The sequence below is a fragment of the Entelurus aequoreus genome, linkage group LG04 (assembly GCF_033978785.1).
Source record: "Entelurus aequoreus isolate RoL-2023_Sb linkage group LG04, RoL_Eaeq_v1.1, whole genome shotgun sequence".
In the NCBI taxonomy this organism is placed as follows: Eukaryota; Metazoa; Chordata; class Actinopteri; order Syngnathiformes; family Syngnathidae; genus Entelurus; species Entelurus aequoreus.
The window spans coordinates 50,694,938-50,714,506 of record NC_084734.1 but is presented as its reverse complement, the minus strand read 5'-3'; the positions used below and the strand labels follow the sequence as shown (position 1 = coordinate 50,714,506).

At 42.6% G+C, this 19,569-nt stretch overlaps 2 protein-coding genes across 2 annotated transcripts in view; both read right to left on the bottom strand.

Annotated features, from left to right (window-relative positions):
* syndig1l (synapse differentiation inducing 1-like) overlaps positions 1 to 19,569 on the bottom strand; it is a 137,951-nt gene that overhangs the window by 4,192 nt on the left and 114,190 nt on the right. Inside the window, exon 3 of the mRNA XM_062045149.1 lies at positions 3,848 to 3,985. Coding sequence (XP_061901133.1) covers positions 3,848 to 3,985 — 138 coding nt within the window. The remainder of the gene's footprint in view (positions 1 to 3,847; positions 3,986 to 19,569) is intronic.
* On the bottom strand, positions 12,421 to 16,040 carry LOC133648753 (uncharacterized). Its single transcript, XM_062045148.1, has 2 exons — positions 14,461 to 16,040; positions 12,421 to 14,382 (listed from the first exon to the last, which is right to left on the bottom strand). The coding sequence occupies exons 1-2, from the start codon at positions 16,031 to 16,033 to the stop codon at positions 13,079 to 13,081; spliced, it is 2,877 nt and encodes a 958-aa protein (XP_061901132.1). The 5' UTR covers positions 16,034 to 16,040; the 3' UTR covers positions 12,421 to 13,078.

Here is a 19,569-nt window from a genome sequence, read left to right as displayed (position 1 = left end):
CATTTGTTACCAAATGTTTTGGTGCCAACACAATTTTTTTTTTACGAAGTAAATTTTTTTTCCGATTCCAAATCTTACTGGGGTAAATAAACACTTTAGTATGGGGAACACATATTCACCATTAATTAGTTGCTTATTAACTTCCAAATTAGTAACATACTGGCTCTTAATCAGTCATTATTTAGTACTTATTAATGCCGTATTCTGCATGGCCTTATTATACAACCAGTAAGCCAATAACTAAGAGTCTTCCCTCAATAACATTAGAATTATTGCTTATTAGTAACCCTAACCTTAACCCTTATATGTTCCCCTAGTAACCAAATAACTCTAAATTAAGTTTTTGTTACTTTAATTAGCAACTAATTAATGGTGAATATGTTCCCCATACTAAAGTGTTTTGGCACTATACTGTTCCCAGTGTATCAATTCCTTGGAACCGCATTCCATTTTTTCCAACGGTTCCCTTATCGATTCTTCTGGGTCAGAATGATGCCATTACAGTTTTCTATTGTTTGTCAATATGTCAGTGTATAGGCGCCGATCTACATTTCTGCCAGTGGGTGTGTATTAGTGATGTCCCGATACCAATATTTTGGTACCGGTACCAAAAGTATTTCGGTACTTTTCGGTACTTTTCTAAATAAAGGGGACCACACTAAATTTCATTATTGGCTGTATTTTAACAAAAAATATTAGGGTATATTAAACATATGTTTCTTATTGCAAGTTTGTCCTTAAATAAAATAGTGAACATACTAGACAGCTTGTCTTTTAGTAATAAGTAAACAAACAAAGGCTCCTAATTTCGCTGCTGACATATGCAGTAACATATTGTGTCATTTTCCATTCTATTATTTTGTCAAAATTATTAAGGACAAGTGGTAGAAAATGAATTATTAATCTACTTATTCATTTACTGTTAATATCTGGTTATTTTCTCTTTTAACATGTTCTATCTACACTTCTATTAAAATGTAATAATCACTTATTCGTTTTGGATGATACCACAAATTTGGTTATCAATCCGATACCAAGTCGTTACAGGATCATACATTGGTCATATTCAAAGTCCAGGGACATATTTCCTGAGTTTATAAACATAATATACAGTTTTTAAAAACGAAAGAATATTTTGTGATGTTAAAAAATATCGAATAAATCATAGTAGTATCGACTAGATACGCTATTGTACGTGGTATAATTACAGTGGATGTTAGGTGTAGATCCACCAATGGCATTTGTTTATATTGTAGCGTCCCGAAAGAGTTGGTGCTGCAGGGAATTTGTTCTGTAGTGTTTATGTTGTGTTGCGGTGCAACTATTCTTCCAAAATGTGTTTGTCATTTTTGTTTAGTGTGGTTTCACTATATGGCACATGTTTATGACAGTGTTGGCATTGTTCGTACGGCCACCCTTAGTGTGACATGTAGGGCTGTTGAGTAAGAATGCCCTTCATTCGCTCGTGTGCAGTGCGTACAAAGTCAAGATGATTGTGTCATTAATCCAATAATCAGCACAATGAAATATTGGTTAGGCCATGCTTATTACAGGCTAAATGATTTGTGAGATTCTATCTCGCAAAACTCACCAGGCTCACCACAAATTTAAAAACAACAAGATTGAATATTCAAAAAATATTCAAAAGATTGAAAGTTGCCATCAATCCCACGTGGGTGCTCGGCGCCTATGTGTCAGCATATGAACAAGAACATGGACAATTCTGAGTTTCTCAACATGGTCCTAATCATTCCAGATCATATAATCTAATCCCAAATACAGAAAACATTCATTTACAGTTGTCTGAAATGAAGAGCAGCGAGGTGTGTTATTGAGCTATAAAATCAAAGCTAGTCTGCAGTCTAATCTAAGTGCGGGCGGTCGTGGCTAAAACACCAACCATCGCTTCCACATAATTAGCCCAGAAGGATGGAATTAGCGTCTGACAAGATAATTCACTGAGTGCCTTCATCTTCGCTCCCGCTGCTCTCGCTGCTCTCGCTTTAGCAAGTATACAAATGTTTTACGTGCTTTTAGAACGCTCATTGCGAGTGAGTGACAGTTATTGATTAGCGCCAAAGCAAGATGCAAATCTTGTGTGTTTGACTGACGCTTCTTTCAAAATATTCCCAGTAGGATTGTCATTGCTGGCCTAAATCCGCCATGTTGCTGTGTTCGCTGCTGCTGCATATTCTTACATATATATTATGGTTTTATCGTACATTTAAAACACTTCCTTGTGGTCTACATCAGTGGTCCCCAGCCTTTGTGTAGCTGCGGACCGGTCAACGCTTGAAAATCTGGGGGGGGGGGGGATGTTTATATTTTTTTAAAGAAATACAATCATGTGTGCTTACGGACTGTATCCCTGCAGACTGTATTGATCTATATTGATATATAATGTAGGAACCAGAAATATTTAACAGAAAGAAACAACCCTTTTGAGCGAATGAGTGTGAATGGGTGCAAATGGGGGAGGGAGGTTTTTTGGGTTGGTGCACTAATTGTAAGTGTATCTTGTGTTTTTTATGTTGATTTAATAAAAAAAAAAAAAAAAATTATTACTTTTTTTTTATATTTCTTGTGCGGCCCGGTACCAATCGATCCACGGACCGCGATTGGTGATTGGGGACCACTTGTCTACATAACATGTAATGGGGGTTCTTTGGGGAAAATTTTGCATTGATTATGTTTGACATTTTCAAGCCGCTTCCTGACGGTCTCTTCAGGATGTGCCGTTTTGTGAGCTGTCTTATTTACGTGCCTCCACTTCGACTACGTCTTCTTTTCGTCAGCCATGTTGTAGTTTTTGCATTTTCATGATGGAGTCTACTGACAGATGCAAGTTAGAACTATATGTTACTTTGTATTAAAAATGGCAACAGTGGAGGATGCATGTGCATGTACGAACCAGTCTTCCCCACATACTTGCCAACCCTCCCGTTTTTAGCGGGAGAATCCCGTTATTCAGCGCCTCTCCCGACAACCTCCCGGCAGAGATTTTCTCCCGACAAACTCCCGGTATTCAGCCGGAGCTGGAGGCCACGCCCCCTCCAGCTCAATGCGGACCTGAGACTGAGTGGGGACAGCCTATTCTCACGTCCGCTTTCCCACAGTATAAATACGCTTGCAAGTTCCAAAACGAATGGAAACAAGAATTTTAGTTCATCCAGGACAGTTCGAACGGGAAGGTGTATGTTGCCTGTAAATATGTAGAACAGACTTGTCCATTGAACACGGTGGCCGAAATGATTTCTCAGTCATGAACAGAGAAGTTAAACAGGACAATACTGCCATCTAATGGATAGATAATTCAAGTATTTCTTTTATGTAAATAAAATAAATATATATATATAGCTAGAATTCACTGAAAGTCAAGTATTTCATACATATATATATATATATATATATATATATATATATATACATATATATATATATATATATATATATATATATATATATATATATATATATATATATATATATATATATATATATATGAAATATATATGAAATACTCGAGTTGGTGAATTCTAGCGGTAAATAACCACGCCCCCCGTTTTGCTAATGGATCTCATTGTATTGTGTTTGTTTTAGGCTAGAACTCTAAACACGTTATTGTTTGTGGGTGAATTGGTTGCGTGTGCGTGTTGATTTCTATCATGCATGTTGTGGGGACAGACTTTTACTTTTTCCGATTCAAGACTGACTCCAGGGGATGTCATGTGGTTATAATTACGGGGAGTGTAGCATCTTCAAGAAGCAAATGTAATGTAGTTATCACAATGTTGTGTGCGTGCGTGTGTGTGTGCGTGTGCATGTGTGTGTGTGTGTGTGCTCTCACCCCTTGCGAGAAGTAAAACGCTGCAATTCCCAGAGGCCAGAAGCAGCAAAGCATGGAGAAGATGGCCAAGCCCAGGTGGTCCCTTGGAGGCACCACAATAAAGTTGTCCTCACTCTCGCTGTCACTGGAACAGTCCGTCTACACGTGAAACACATAAAGACATTTTGTAACACGTCACACAAGTTTGAAGTCATGATTAGTTGTTTGCCAAATCACAAAACCTACAGCTGTCTGATGCAACACCCTGTTTTATTTTGATAGGCACCTCCTACTTTCCTGTTACTCAAAGCACACCTGTGCAGATACGTTACAGTACACCTCCAAGCTAATTTACTGAACAATATGAGTGGGACTTTGCCTGTTATCTTCACTTGTACTAAAAAATATCATGTCTTTCTACCTGTTGTGTAAATGAATTTGTTGCAAACAAACAACATGACAAGAGCCTGACTTCTAACTGTATTATATCATGCAGTGTATTAGCCTGACAATGGCAATACCATTTCAATAATGCTTGAATGTTAAGGTTTTAGTTGCATTAGCCAAATGATGACTCAGGAAGACACTTATGCATGCATTTTGTCTCAGTCCATCTGGTTCAGTCTTCTTGCTAGCATGTTTACATGTCTGACTTTTAACTGCGTTAGCCAAGTGTTAGCCCGAAGATTCAAAGAGTTAATCTAATTTAAAACGTTTGATTTTTGCTTAAATGCATATAAAGTTCAGTGTTGATTGGACCAACTCGCTTACACTTGCCAATAGGTGTGGGCTATACTACAAATTTTGGTATCGATCCGATACCAAGTAATTAAAGGTCCGGCATCGTGAATTCGATACCAATATTTTTTACTTTAAGGCCCTGGATGCTCTGGATGCTGTGGAGCTGTCTTGGTTGACATCAGGGGCGGTACCTCTGGAGTGGCAGAACGGGCTGGTGGTTCCTCTCTTTAGAGAAGGGGAACCGGAGGGTATGTTCCAACTATCGTTGGATCACACTTCTCTGCCTTCCCGGTATAGTCTGTTCAGGTGTTTTGATTCAGGAGGAACAGTGTGGTTTTCGTCTTGGTCGTGGAACGGTGGACCAGCTCCATACTCTCGGCAGGGTCCTTAAGGGTGCATGGGAGTTTGCCCAACCAGTCTACATGTGCTTGGTGGACTTGGAGAAGGCATTTGACCGTGTCCCCCGGGAAGTCCTGTGGGGAGTGCTCAAAGAGTATAGGGTATCGGACTGTCTGATTGTGGCAATCCTCTCCATGTATGATCAGTGTCAGAGCTTGGTCCGCATTGCCGGCAGTAAGTCGGAGCCGTTTCCAGTGAGGGTTGGACTCCGCCATGGCTGCCCTTTGTCACTGATTCAATTCATAATTTTTATGGACAGAATTTCCAGGAGCAGTCAGGGCGTTAAAGGGGATACGGTTTGGTGGCTGCAGGATTCTTTCTTTGCTTTTTGCAGATAATGTGGTCCTGATGGCTTCATCTGGCCAGGAGCTTCAAATGTAGATACTTTTTCTTATGCCTTCTGATCTCTCTCTCTCTCTCTCTCTCTCTCTCTCTCTCTCTCTCTCTCTCTCTCTCTCTCTCTCTCTCTCTCTCTCTCTCTCTCTCTCTCTCTCTATGTCTACTACTTGCTGTCCATATCCTACCAAGTCAGACCTACACTGTTCTAATATCATTTTCTCTGTTCTCAATTGTTGATGTCTGATGATAACAACCAAACCTAACCCACCCCCCCTCCACACCCCGGATTGTAAATAATGTAAATAATTCAATGTGATTATCTTGTGTGATGACTGTATTATGATGATAGTATATAACTGATAGTATATATCTGTATCATGAATCAATTTAAGTGGACCCCGACTTAAACAAGTTGAAAAACTTATTCGGGTGTTACCATTTAGTGGTCAATTGTACGGAATATGTACCTCACTGTGCAACCTACTAATAAAAGTCTCAATCAATCAAACTCTCACTGGATCGGTTCGCAGCTGAGTGCAAAGCGACTGGGATGAGAATCAGCACCTCCAAGTCAGAGTCCATGGTTCTCGCTCAGAAAGGGGTGGAGTGCCATCTCCGGGTTGGGGAAAAGATCTTGCCCCATGTGGAGGAGTTCAAGTACCTAGGAGTCTTGTACACGAGTCGGGGAAGAGTGGATCGTGAGATCGACAGGCGGATTGGTACGGCGTCTTCAGTAATGCGGACGCTGTATCGATCCGTTGTGGTAAAGAAGGAGCTGAGCTAGAAGGCAAAGTTCTCAATTTACCGGTCGATCTACATGCCCATCCTCACCTACATTATGGTCATGAGCTTTGGGTTATGACCGAAAGGACAAGATCACGGGTACAAGCGGCCAAAATGAGTTTCCTCCGCCGGGTGGCGGGGCTCTCCCTTAGAAATAAGGTGAGAAGCTCTGTCATCCGGGAGGAGCTCAAAGTAAAGCCGCTGCTAGTCCACATCGAGAGGAGCCAGATGAGGTGGTTCGGGCATCTGGTCCTTATGCCACCCGAATGCCTCTGTAGGGAGTTGTTTAGGGCACGTCTGACCGGTAGGAGGCCAAGGGGAAGACCCAGGACACGTTGGGAAGACTATGTCTCCCGGCTGGCCTGGGAACGCCTCAGGATCCCACGAGAGGAGCTGGACGAAGTGGCTGGGGAAAGGGAAGTCTTGGCTTCTCTGCTTAGGCTGCTGCCCCCGCGACCCAACCTAGGATAAGCGAGGAAAATGGATGGATGGATGGATGGAATCGACATCGAGGTTTTAATTAGTGCAGTAAATAATCTCAAAAGGCAGAAATGTTGAGTCATGTGTTTTTTCTTCTATTGCTTCAAACAGAAAGAAAGACGTCTGACTCTGTGCATCGCTCTTATCACCTGAGCACGTTTATTTAACAGTGGAATTATTTAAATAGTTATATAATATATATATATATATATGTATATAATATATAATAATATATATATATAATATATATATTATTATATAAATAGTTTTTACTTCAAAATGCCTGATCATTTAATAATTTTGCACTTTTTACTTTTATAATTATGATACTAATAAAACAAAGGACCATAATTAATCCAAATAAGAAAATAATATTTATTATTATATTATATTTATCAATAATTTATCAACATTCTTAAAACGCTCCTATTCAACCACAGAGAGTGGGTGTAGGTCCTTTGTGATCATTTGGGCAATGATCCTTGTGATATCCATGGCTCTTGGTGAATCATCCAAGAGAAATAACAAAAATAATCAATATGATGATGGTCTATAACTTATCCATGTGTACCCTAAATAGGAATTAGTGTTGTCCCGATACCAATATTGTAGAACCGGTACCAGTACCAAAATGTATTTCAAAACTTTTCGATACATTTCCGTACTTTTCTAAATAAAGGGGACCACAAAAAAAAAAGAATTATTGGCTTTATTTTAACAAAAAATCTTACGGTACATTAAACATATGTTTCTTAATGCGATCAAAGAACAATTTTGGCCTTAAATAAAAGAGTGAACATACTAGACAACTTGTCTTTTATCAGTAAGTATAAGCAAACAAAGGCTTCTAATTTGTCTGCTGACCTATGCAGTAACATATTGTGTCAAAATTATGGGGGACAAGCTGTAAAAATTTATTATTAATCCACTTGTTCATTTACTGTTAATATCTGGTTGTTTTTCTCTTTTAACATGTTTTACTACACTTCTGTTAAAATGTAATAATCACTTATTCTTCTGTTGTTTTGATACTTTACATTAGTTTTGGATGATACCATAAATTTAGGTATCGATCCGATACCAAGTCGTTACAGGATCATACATTGGTAATCTTCAAAGTCTTCAAGCGTCCAGGCACATATTTACTGAGTTTGTAAACATAATATACATCTAAAAAAAATGAAAGAAGATTTTGTGATGTTGAAAAATATTGATTTAATCATAGTAGTATCGACTAGATACGCTATTGTACTTGGTATCATTACAGTGGATGTCAGGTGTAGATCCACCCATGGCATTTGTTTACATTCAGGGTGCTAGCTCGCTGTTAGCGGTTAGTTATCGTATCCTCCTACAGTGTGTAGTGAAACATGTTTAGCTATTCCTCATCCTGCAGGGATGATACTTGTAAGAAACATACTTTATTTGTCGCCATGGAGACGAGGATTAGTGATTTAGAAGTAGCTAAAACACTGCCGACTGCAAATGGACGTTCACCGCTAGCTTGCTAGCCATGTCTTAAAGCCCCTCTTCTTGAGGGTGTTTCAGTGTTATAACTTCACCTTTATCTTTAGTTTTTAGATCAAAATGCGTCCTTTCTCCCTTTTCTGTCTACACACCGTGTCTGCTTGTAAGTACTCCGTGATTGTGCCCTGCCGAACATGCTCCTCTGCTCGTAAAACCAGCAATGTCCCTACGTGACGACGCGCTGTCATGCCCGGGAACTAGTACTTTTCAAACAGAATATAGTACTGTTTTTGATTCATTAGTACCGCAACGCTATACCGTACAACCTTAATAGAAATACTGATCTTCTTTAACAGATACACAAAAGGGTTATTATATTCTGCCATATTCATACTTTAGATTTGAAAGAGGCTGGAAATCTTAATGTACATTAAGTGTATATTTTTGAGTTCCAGTAAAACAATTAAGATTTATTTCAACTGACTGAATATATGGTAATAGTTTAATAAATGTTTACATCTCTGACCACCAAATACACTTTGAAAAACAACATTAAGTAATGGTGGAAAAACCTTCCACTTCTAGAAATTGCTACCCGGATATTGTTGAGGTTATTGAAAGACCTCTGTCACTGACTGTCTGTCTGTGTGCAAGGGATCTGGTTTGGGTTTGGGGAGCTCCCTCCTCCTCCTTCCGTTTGCTTTGCAGCTCAGCATTTACGTCTGGGTGCACCGCTTTTAAGTGCTTGCACAGGTTTGCAGTGCTACCACAGGATCGTATAGCTTTACTGCATATGTCACAGCTAGCGGTTTCTCTGTCTGACATTAAAATAGCTCCACACAGCACTCATCTTCCTCTCCGCCATCTCACCGGTCCATCTCTGCTCTGACTGGCAGGCAGCGGGGGGAGGGGGAGAGGAGGGAAGGGGCCCAGTGCACCTGAGTGAGCGGACTGAAAGGAGCGCTGCGCATGAGGACCTCGAGAGACGCTGCGCTCAAACAAACTGTGAAGAAATCTGAGTGGTCTGCTTGACTTACAGAATCTTAATGCTTTGTGATGTCCCGTGGAAACCCTGAGCTTGAAGCGTCCCTCTGTTTCCGACTCCCTCGTTATTTTGCTTCCTGGTTTCGATGACCCGCCTTATCTTGCCCCTGATTGACCTGATTGTCTGTAATGTCTTGCCCTAACCTTAGCCAATTGTGACTCATCATACAAACAACAAACTAATCCTTTATTTTCACCTCATGTATGGATGTTCTCGTTCATCCAGGTCATAGTATTTTCTCTGTCATTTTTTTTGGCCTGGATTCGCATTTTTATGTTGTACTGAGATAAACAGTATATCTCATTATATCGCACAACACTCCGCTAGGGTTTTTCTGTTTGCTGGTTAGTTAGTTAGTTAACAATGTACCCTTTTCCACAGCAGGAACTTTTACAGGAACATAAAAAAACGTATTATTAGAGATGTCCGATAATAGCGGGCTGCCGATAATATTGGGCTGCCGATATTATCGGCCGATAAATGCTTCAAAATGTAATATCGGAAATTATCGGTATCGGTTTCAAAAAGTAATATTTATGACTTTTTAAAACGCCTCTGTACGTAGTGATACACGGACGTAGGGAGAAGTACAGAGCGCCAATAAACATTAAAGGCACTGCCTTTGCGTGATGGCCTAATCACATAATACCTACGGCTTCTTACACACACAATTGAATGCAAAGCATACTTGGTCAACAGCCATACAGGTCACACTGAGGGTGGCTGTATAAACTGTTACAAATATGCGCCACACTGTGAACCCACACCAAACAAGAATGACAAACACATTTCGGGAGAACATCCGCACCGTAACACAACATAAACACAACAGAACAAATACCCAGAACCCCTTGCAGCACTAACTCTTCCGGGACGCTACAATATACACCCCCCGCTACCCCCACCCCTCACCTCAACCCCGCCCACCTCATCCTCCTCATGCTCTCTCAGGGAGAGCATGTGCCAAATTCCAAGCTGATGTTTTGATGCATGTTAAAAAAAATAATGCACTTTGTGACTTCAATAATAAATATGGCAGTGCCATGTTGGCATTTTTTTTCCATAACTTGAGTTGATTTATTTTGGAAATCCTTGTTACATTGTTTAATGCATACAGCGGGGCATCACAACAAAATTAGGCATAATAATGTGTTAATTCCACGACTGTATATATCGGTATCGGTTGATATCGGAATCGGTAATTAAGAGTTGGACAATATCGGAAATCGGCAAAAAAGCCATTATCGGACATCTCTACTTATTATTATAATTTACTCAGGTAACTCAAGTTCCCCCTGTGTTTCCACCAAAGACTACTCAGGAAGATTTAGTTCTTCAGGAACTTTTCAGAGTTCATGCCAGCTAGGTGGGACTTTTGGAAAGTTCCCAGAACCTTATCGGGGACAGGCTGTGCTGTTGAACGCTGATTTGGGGACGGCGTGGCGCAGTTGGAAGAGTGGCCGTGCTAGCAACCTGAGGGTTCCTGTTTCAATCTCCACCTTCTACCAACCTCGTCACGTCCGTTGTGTCCTTGAGCAAGACACTTCACCCTTGCTCCTGATGGGTCATGGTTAGGGCCTTGCATGGCAGCTCTCGCCATCAGTGTGTGAATGTGTGTGTAAATGGGTGAATGTGGAAATAGTGTCAAAGCGCTTTGAGTACGTTGAAGGTAGAAAAGCCCTATACAAGTACAACCCATTTACCATTTACCATTGGTTGACCACAGTTAGGAGTGTTCCTAAAACTACTTTTTCAAATACAGGACCGCCATTACAGAATACTAAATGACTTGTTAATTTCTTATTTCGAGTGTGTTTCTATTACAACACACTTGACAATGGAGAGAAAGAAGTTTGAATGAAACATTTGACTTGCAGGAACTTTTGTGGGACATCTTTGTGCTGAAGAACGCTGATCAGCGGAAATATCTTGCAGTGTTTTTACTCAGCCGTAGTCTTTCAACTATATTCAGTTTAATGTTGTTTCGTTACACAATGCTACGAAAAGTGGACGGACTCTTTTAGACATATTTACAGGGAAATATCAAGCCGAACCCGGTGCAACGACCTCAGCTGCTTTCTACTATGAGACTTGGTTGGATACAATTGAAAAAACGTGGCAGCACTCGATTGGAAGGAAGGAAAGAACATGAAATATTAACTATTTACTTTATTACATGTTGTAAAACTAGTCGGTGACACTCCATTTGTGTAGTTATTAGCGAGTGAACAGCATGCTAATGCTAACACGCTAACGCTAAAGCCAAAGTGTTTGTGTTGTCAGCGTGAGATAAACACTGACGTTTATTCTCTACATCAGTGGTTCTCAAATGGGGGTATGTGTACCCCTGGGGGTACTTGAAGGTATGCCAAGGGGTACGTGAGATTTTTTAAAAAATATTCTAAAAATAGCAACAATTCAAAAATCCTTTATAAATATATTTATTTAATAATACTTCAACAAAATATGAATGTAAGTTCATAAACTGAACATCAAATCAAGTAGGCTATTCCATTCATTACCATAAACCCAGAGTTTCCCCCATGCCATGATGGTTTGACCCTCACTAAAATGTCTGTCAAAAAGAACTGTGAAAAGAAATACAACAATGCAATATTCAATGTTGACAGCTAGATTTTTTTTGGACGTGTTCCATAAATATTGATGTTAAAGATTTATTTTTTTGTAAAGAAATGTTTAGAATTAAGTTCATGAATCCAGATGGATCTCTATTCCAATCCCCAATGTCAAGTTCCACTTATTGACTCCGTAAAGGACACCAGGACAACTCGGATTTCCAATTGATCAACTTTATTTATCCAACTTTTTGGCTTTGTTGGTTTCTTTTCTGTTGATCTTCATTCAATCAGGTTGTTAACCTTCGAACACAAGTGTTAACAATGAAAAAACAATATATGTACAGGTATTTACAAAAAGGTTCAAATTCAACTGACTCAAACAGGTATTATTTTCAAAGTTAAATTTGCAAACTTTTAAATACCATTGTTTAAACTTTTAAATTATCTAACATTACTTTTCAAAAGGACTCTAGACACTTAGATTAAATGCATGTGAATGCACTGTCACATTAACCAGTTTCAGTAAAATGAAACAAGTAAATCAGAAAAGTAGTTTTAGTCACTTTAAAGAAGTCAAAATTAATTGATCATTTAATTTAACCAATCAATCGTTTAATTACTTAATCGTTCACTCAATTAATCATTTAACTAATCATGCAATTAAGTAATCAATCATGTAAATTCATTACCATGATGGAACTGAGTAAATCCACCAAACGGAGTAAAGGTAAGTAAAAGGTAAGTATAATTAGCTTAATTAATAAGGTAGCTTAATTAGTAAGGTAAGTATAAAGGTAAGTATAATTAGCTTAACTTTAAGCAAAAGTTTTAACATTTTTATCCTTCAACTTTGCTTTTATCTTTATTACTTTTAACTTTGAACCATAATCTTTGACTTTTTATCCCTTTAAATTGAGCTTATTTAACAATTCAATTAACTCAAGCTTTTTAATTATCAAACAGTAAGAAAATACCCAGATGCAATCAATGCTCAAGGTTGGAGTAAATTTGCTGTGGTTCAAACTAAAACAATTTAAGACAGGTAAGTAAACCAACATGTCAAGGTGAGTTTTAACAAATAAGCATTTCAGCATATTGCAAAGTGGGTATATTCACCGACCATTGGTGTGTTGGAAGTCTTTTAAAGATGGATCTTGTAGATTTTTGCGTCTTGCCGCTCTGCTTGCTTGCATGAAATGAGACAGCACCACCATTCCTTAACAGCTGCCTTGAATCAGCCAATTGGTGGCCATCTTGACCTTGGTGTTCTGGGAAATGTAGTTCTTTCTGGTACTTCACCAAGGAGTAAGATTAAGGAGGAGACAGCTCCTTACTTCCAGGGCAGGGACACTTCATTCACACTGAGTTTCAACTCCACACCTCCCACTTGGCCCTCATGGTTTTCAAAACCCAATGGGGTCACACAGGTCCTTCTTTCCTTTGTTCTTCAATGGGAATTAGAATGATGAGGCGTCTGACATCCCTATGCAGGATTGTTGCTGGGATTTGATGTCTGAGCCTCTTGGTTTTCGTGGTCGGTTTTTCTTTGTCGCTTGTCTTCTTGATGGGGACAGGATAGCTGGGAAAGGTCCTCACAAGCACGTCTCTTACGATGCCTTTGCTGTCCGTATTGGCTCTGACTACTCTGGCCAGCTTGTACTGTCCTCTCAGGGCATTTTGGTCAGCCAACCAGACCACATCTCCGACAGAAACATTTCGCTCTTTGGTGTGCCATTTGTTTCTTATGAAGAGGTTGGGTCCAGCTAGTTGGCTCCATTTCTTCCAGAATTTGGTGACTTCAGCTTGAATTACTTGCAGTCTTTTATAAGGATAGCGATCAAACTGGAAGTCTCCAGGATCTCCCTTAGGGTTGGCACGCCCTAGGAGCAGAGAGTTCGGGGTGATGTATTCCACACAGTCTTCCCTGCTTTGAGTTCTTGCATCGATTGGTCGCTCATTTGCAAGGTTGGCAGCCATGTAGAGGAAGGTTTGAAATTCACCCCAGGTGAAGACACCATCTCCGCCGACATTGGTCAGGGCCCGTTTGACCACTCTGACAGCCGCTTCTGCAGCACCATTTCTGTGGGGAGAATCCGCAGGGTGGATCTTCCAGGACCATTCTGTTCCATGGTTGGCAGCCATGTCTTCGACTTGAGACTTGTCCAGTCGGTCAAGGAATGTGTACAGCTGTTCCAGAGCAGGTTTGGCGCCCACAAAATTTGTGCCGGGGTCTGACCAGAGCTTCCTGGGATGTCCTCTGAGTGACGTGAACCTCTGATAGGCGAGGAGGAAGCCTTGGGATGACTGGTCACTCACTAGTTCAGTGTGTATGGCACGGGAGGCCATGCAACTGAAGACGATTCCCCACACTTTCAGTCTGGTTCTTTTCTTGACTTCATCCTTCACTTCATAAGGGCCGAATAGGTCCATGGTTGTGAATTCAAAAGGAGCAGCTGGGGTGGTTCGCTCTGGAGGTAAGTCTGCCATGATTTGTTGACACTTCTTTGCTCTGTTCTTTCTGCAAACTATGCAGCTGTCAACTACTTTCTTGGCAATTCTCCGGCCCTTTATTATCCACGCTGTCTTCCTCATCCGTAGAAGGGTTCCTGCTACCCCCTCGTGGTTAGCGTCATGGGATTCTTGTGCCAGCAATGTTGACACCCATGCTTCAAATGGCAAGACTGGCACGGCTGTCTCATCTTCGTTAAATATCTGGATCCTCCCTGCACAAACGAGGAGTCCAGTTTTCACATCTTTGAATACTGCCAATCTGCTCAGAGTAGTGACTGGGAATGTTACACCTTCTTGAGCTGCGAGGAAGACGTCTTCACGTGCACCTTCTAGTTCAGTGCCAGCCAATCCAGCCTGCTTGGGTGTTGCCTCCCACTTTGGTTGTCCTGGGTTCGACCTCCTCTTCAGCCACTGCTCGGCAGCTCGTCGTGTCCAGGCAACAACTCTGATCAGTTTTGTCAGGCTACTGAACCTTTTTACATCCACAAGATGTTTCACCCAGCTAGTGGGTTTTCTTCTTGGCATAATAGGTTTCGATTCTTCACAGGGACTTTCCTTTTCCGGAGTGGCCAGTGGGTCTTCTTTTTGCCGACTCATCTTAGCTTGAGCTCTGGTCAGTGCAGCAGAGAATGCCTTTCTTTGAAGCTTGTTTACACTCTCCCTGGCCTGGGCTGCAACTTCTCCAGCTGACTGAATAGGCCACTCCTCCACTGGCCACTTCAGGAACTCTGGTCCGTTTTGCCATGTGGATTCCTCATTTAAGTCTTTGGGATTGCCTCCTCTTGTTATTAAGTCAGCAATGTTCAGATCTCCTCTGGTCCACCACCAGTCTTGCACTGGCCCGGACATCTGGATTTCGCCCACTCTGTTGGCGAAGAAGGTTTGGTATCCGTATGATTCTCGTTGGATGGCCCCGAGGACTGTTTGACTGTCCAGTAGGTGGAACCATTTCTCAATCTTCATACGGGCATGTTTCTCCACGTACTTCCGAATTCTGGCAGCAAAGACTGCGCCACAGATTTCTGCTTTTACAGCATCTCCCTTTTGGTCCAGGGGTGTCAGTTTGGCCTTTGCTTCCACGAATCGAACTTCAGTTCCGTGACTTGTCTCCCATCTGACGTACATCACAGCACCATAGGTTTTGTCACTTCCGTCAGAAAATGTGATGCCGTAGGGTTTCCCTTTCCAGTCGGGCGGTGTGAGGCTCCTGTGGAATTTCACCTGTCCAAGCTGGGCATATTCCTCGAAGAGCTGTATGGCTTCTTCCCTGAGTCTTTCTGAAAGAGGTTGATCCCAGGTTTCTTGGGTCAGCTTGCCACCCCCTCCTTCTTGGAATGCTTTACGGACGAGAATTGCTCCCTTCTGCTTGACCGGTGCAACTAGGCCGATTGGGTCGTACAGTGCAGCAACTTGGCTTAGGAGAGCTCTCCTCGTCAGTGGGTTAGGCGTTTCAGCTCTCACCTCCTCTTCAAGAAGATCTTTGCCAACTCTCATCTTTTTCTTCCTATTGGAAAAGTTAACCGCCGTCAGCATGTACAGTTTGTCTTTGTCCACCTGGTAGCCGATGCCCAGGGCTTTGTTCTCTCCTTCTCTTATTTGGTTTGGAAGAATCAAGGTGTTTCCTTGCTCTGGCTTTAGGACATCCGCTTCAGTTTCTTTCCTCCCACTTTGCCCTGACCTGACCCATGGTTTGAGGAAGAAGCCTCCAGCCTTTAGGACCTCTTCAACTCCAGCTGTGATTTGGTCAAGTCTGTTCAGGTCATTGTGGGAGGTCAACAGGTCATCCACGTAGCTGTCTTCTTCAATGACTCTGCGTTCATCCTGCAGGTGAGTGAAGTTGGGCAGACTTGCAGTTTCCCTCATGGCCAATTGAGCAATGCAGCCATCAGGTTTGTCGCCCATATTGACTCTGGTGACGGCATACTCACTGATTTCCTCTTCTGGGCTGTCTCTCCACAGGAACCTGTGCAGATGCATCTCTCGCTCTTCCAACCAGACAGAGTTATACATCTTTCTGATGTCGCCCAGAGCTGCGTTCACTCCTTCTCTGAATCGGAGCAGGACAGCTCTGATGGGGTTGAGAACATCTGGTCCTTTTAGGAGAAGATCATTCATGCTCACTCCGTTGTATTTTTGGCTGCTGTTCCAGACAATACGAACTGGTGTAGTCACTGAATGGGGATTTGGCGCCACCAAGTGGCTGACATACCAAACTGGTCCTTTCCACTTCTCCATGACTTCATTGGTGAGTTTTATGGCTGCGCCTCTTTGGACCATTTCATGGATCTGGTTGGAATATGCAACTTTCCAGTCTGGGTCTTTGCTCAGTTGCTTTTCCATTCTCAAGAAGCAAGCTTGGACTGCTCTTTTGTTGTTGGGGAGAGAGGCTGGATTTTCAGTCCAGGGATATTTGGCATCCCAGTGTGGAGTTGAGGAGTGAGAGTCCTCCATCTTGTAGGTGAGTCCTCCTTTAATGATCTCAAACTCCCTCTCCTCCGCCAGGGTCATGTCCTTTCCTCCTGGAGGACAGTTTCCACACCGGCAGCTTCCACATTTCGGCTCACATGCAGCTCCGATGCTGTCCCAGTGCCACCAATCAAGAAATTCACGGTTACTGGCAGATGTAGTTGCGTGGGCCACATCGTCCTGCTGTAGCCGGCCTGGCTCAGACGCTGGGACTGTGATCTCTTGGTATCGGACAGCAGCGGTTCTCATGGAGCGGGCAAAGTGGGTTCTTGACTCATATGCTGCCACCTCCACTTCTTCGAGCAAGTCAGGGTGTGCTCCACCGACTGTTTTGCCCAGGGGGCTCTCCCATAGGACAAGGTCACCGATGACTTTTAGTCTTTGGGGTGCGAGTCGTCCCTCGCGATGGCTTATGAGGAGCTCGACTTCCTCTGGTCTTTCTAACTCCTCAAGCTGGACATCTGGGAAGAAGCTTTTCAACTTTTCGGGTTCAGTTGCTTGATGGACCTTTGCAATTTGCTCCAGGCCATAGCAGACCAGTTGATGTGCTCGCTCAGTCCCCTTGGGAGTCTTGACTCGGACCTTCAGGAGGTACCTTTTCGTCCTGACTTTCATTGTCATGCCTCCAACTCCATGTACGACCAGCGCTATGTCTTCACTTCTCAGGCCAAGTCTTTCGGCAGCTTTGTGAGTGATGTAATTTGTGTCGGATGCCAGGTCTATAAGTGTGCCAATCTTCTGACCTGCGTTAGCTGTGACCATCATCAACATCATCATCACTGGTAACTCAGCCAGCCCAGTTTCCTTCAGCAGTTCAGACTGGCCCGCTGATTTGAGAGTCATTAAGGCTCGGTTTGAGAATGCCTTTCTGCCCTTCTCTGCCAGTTCTGGGGCAAGTTGTGACAAGAAGGCCTCCTGTTCCTCAGTGAATTTACCTTTTCCTTCTTTTCCTCCTTTTGCACCTTTGCTTCCTTCTCTTCTGGCCTCTGCTGTTGGGCATAGGAAGTAGTGGTGGTCAGGTGTGCCGCTTGCCCTTTTGCAGTCTTGGTTTCCGCATAGGAAGGTGTCTCTGCAGTAGCCACCTGCGTCGTGATACCCAAGACACTTCCTGCACGCTCCCAGCTTCTTCAGGGCCATTTTCTTCTCATGTAGCTTCAAGCCTTTAAACTTCTTGCAAAAGTAGATCTTGTTGGTGTGCCCACCACCACCACAAATGCCACAGACCTCGTCACCATCTTTACTCGTAGCCCTGGTAGATGCAAACTTTCTTTCTGGCTTCTTCCTGTCTGCTTCTTCCGCTTTGTCCACCAGCTTTAGTTGCTCGAGTCGTTCCAGTATTTCCTCCTGGCTCTTTAGGAACTTTAGGAGCATATCAAAATGGTTGTCTGGGGTTACACGGTTGGTGGGCTCAACCATATACATCAGCCAGTCTCTTTTTATGAAATCTGGTAACTTGCTTTCAATCGACCTGATGACGAGGGGGTTTCTGATGGCTCCAGAGTTTCCTAGCTCCGTCAGGTCAGCCAGGGCCTTCTCCACAGCTTGTATTAGGTCAATGACCTTCCTGGGCTGGTTCCCCTTGACTTGTGCCATCTTGTCCAGCGCTTCCAAGATTTCGACTGTGATCGTTGATTTGTTGCCGTACCTGTTTTCGAGGACCCTGAAGATATCTGTTGCTGTGGTGTAGGTGGACAGTCTTAGTTCCTTGGCAATGGAATCACTGACGCTCTCCAACAGCTGGATCTTCTTTACCTCTGGTGATCCAGTCGGCTCCCCTTGTTTCTGGAGGCTCTCCCAATCCTTCTTCCACCTGTGAAAGTCTATTTTGCTCCCATGGAAGACTGGTAGGGATGTAGGCTTTATCCTCACAATGGGATGTGTTGGTTGGCCAGGTCGTCCTCCTGCACCTTGATCAGCCAGCCTCCTGGATGTGGCGAATTCAGCTTTCCTCAACTTGAGCCTGTAGTGAGCTGCTTTCACTTGTGTTAGTTTGTCATCCATCTCGTCCTTTAAGTGCTGAGGGATCCATTTCTCCCAATGGGCCATGGTATGGATGGTAACACTCACCGTCTCATTCAGCAGGGTGAGGTAAACGTCATAGCCTTCCACGTTGTTGCTTTCAACTGCTACATTTTCAGCCCTTTGAATGGCGTCCTCTGCCTCGGAAATCGCTGCCTTCAGCTCAGTCTTCCCGTATCTTCCCCACAGGTTGGTCTGGACAATGTCTTTGATTTCTGCCATCTTATCTTCGGCATCTTTTATAGTTGCTCGGATGTCATCCTCCTGCTGTTTCTCGAGCTCCCCATCTGGGTCATCCTTCTTGACGTCAGCCTCCAGGCCAATCTTGAAGTCCTCGTTGGCATCCAGCAGTGATGTGAAACGGTCGGCAAACTTGGCAAACTCCTCTTTTAGTTCGGATTGCAGCATGGTGCCTGCTCCTCTGGAGATCAGGTTGGCCACTCTGGTCAGGTTCCTCTTGGCTGTCGTCCTCTCCTGCTTGAGGATCACGGCAGTCTTCCCCAATACCTCTTCGGCCATCTTTATCCCGTTTTCTCCGGCGTCCACAGCTCCCCTGGGTCTTGAAGCCTTTGATCTTCACTGTCCAGGGCTGGTCCGTGGTTAACAACTGTCAAGTTCCACTTATTGACTCCGAGTTGTCCTGGTGTCCTTTACGGAGTCAATAAGTGGAACTTGACACCCAAAGAGGGCACTTTAAGTGGATGATACTTTGTGTAGAAATCTTTATTTATAATTGAATCACTTGTTTATTTTTCAACAGGTTTTTAGTTATTTTTATATCTTTTTTTCCAAATAGTTCAAGAAAGACCACAACAAATGAGCAATATTTTGCACTGTTTTACAATTTAATAAATCAGAAACTAATGACATAGTGCTGTATTTTACTTCTTTATCTCTTTTTTTCAACCAAAAAT

What these genes read in the sequence shown, in the direction of transcription:
- LOC133648753 (XM_062045148.1), bottom strand. Translation starts at nt 16,033, where the DNA reads ATGAGGGAAACTGCAAGTCTGCCCAACTTCACTCACCTGCAGGATGAA. An exon ending in CTTCCTCGCAGCTCAAGAAG is followed by an intron (nt 14,383 to 14,460) that starts GTGTAACATTCC and finishes TCGTTTGTGCAG; the next exon opens with GGAGGATCCAGATATTTAAC.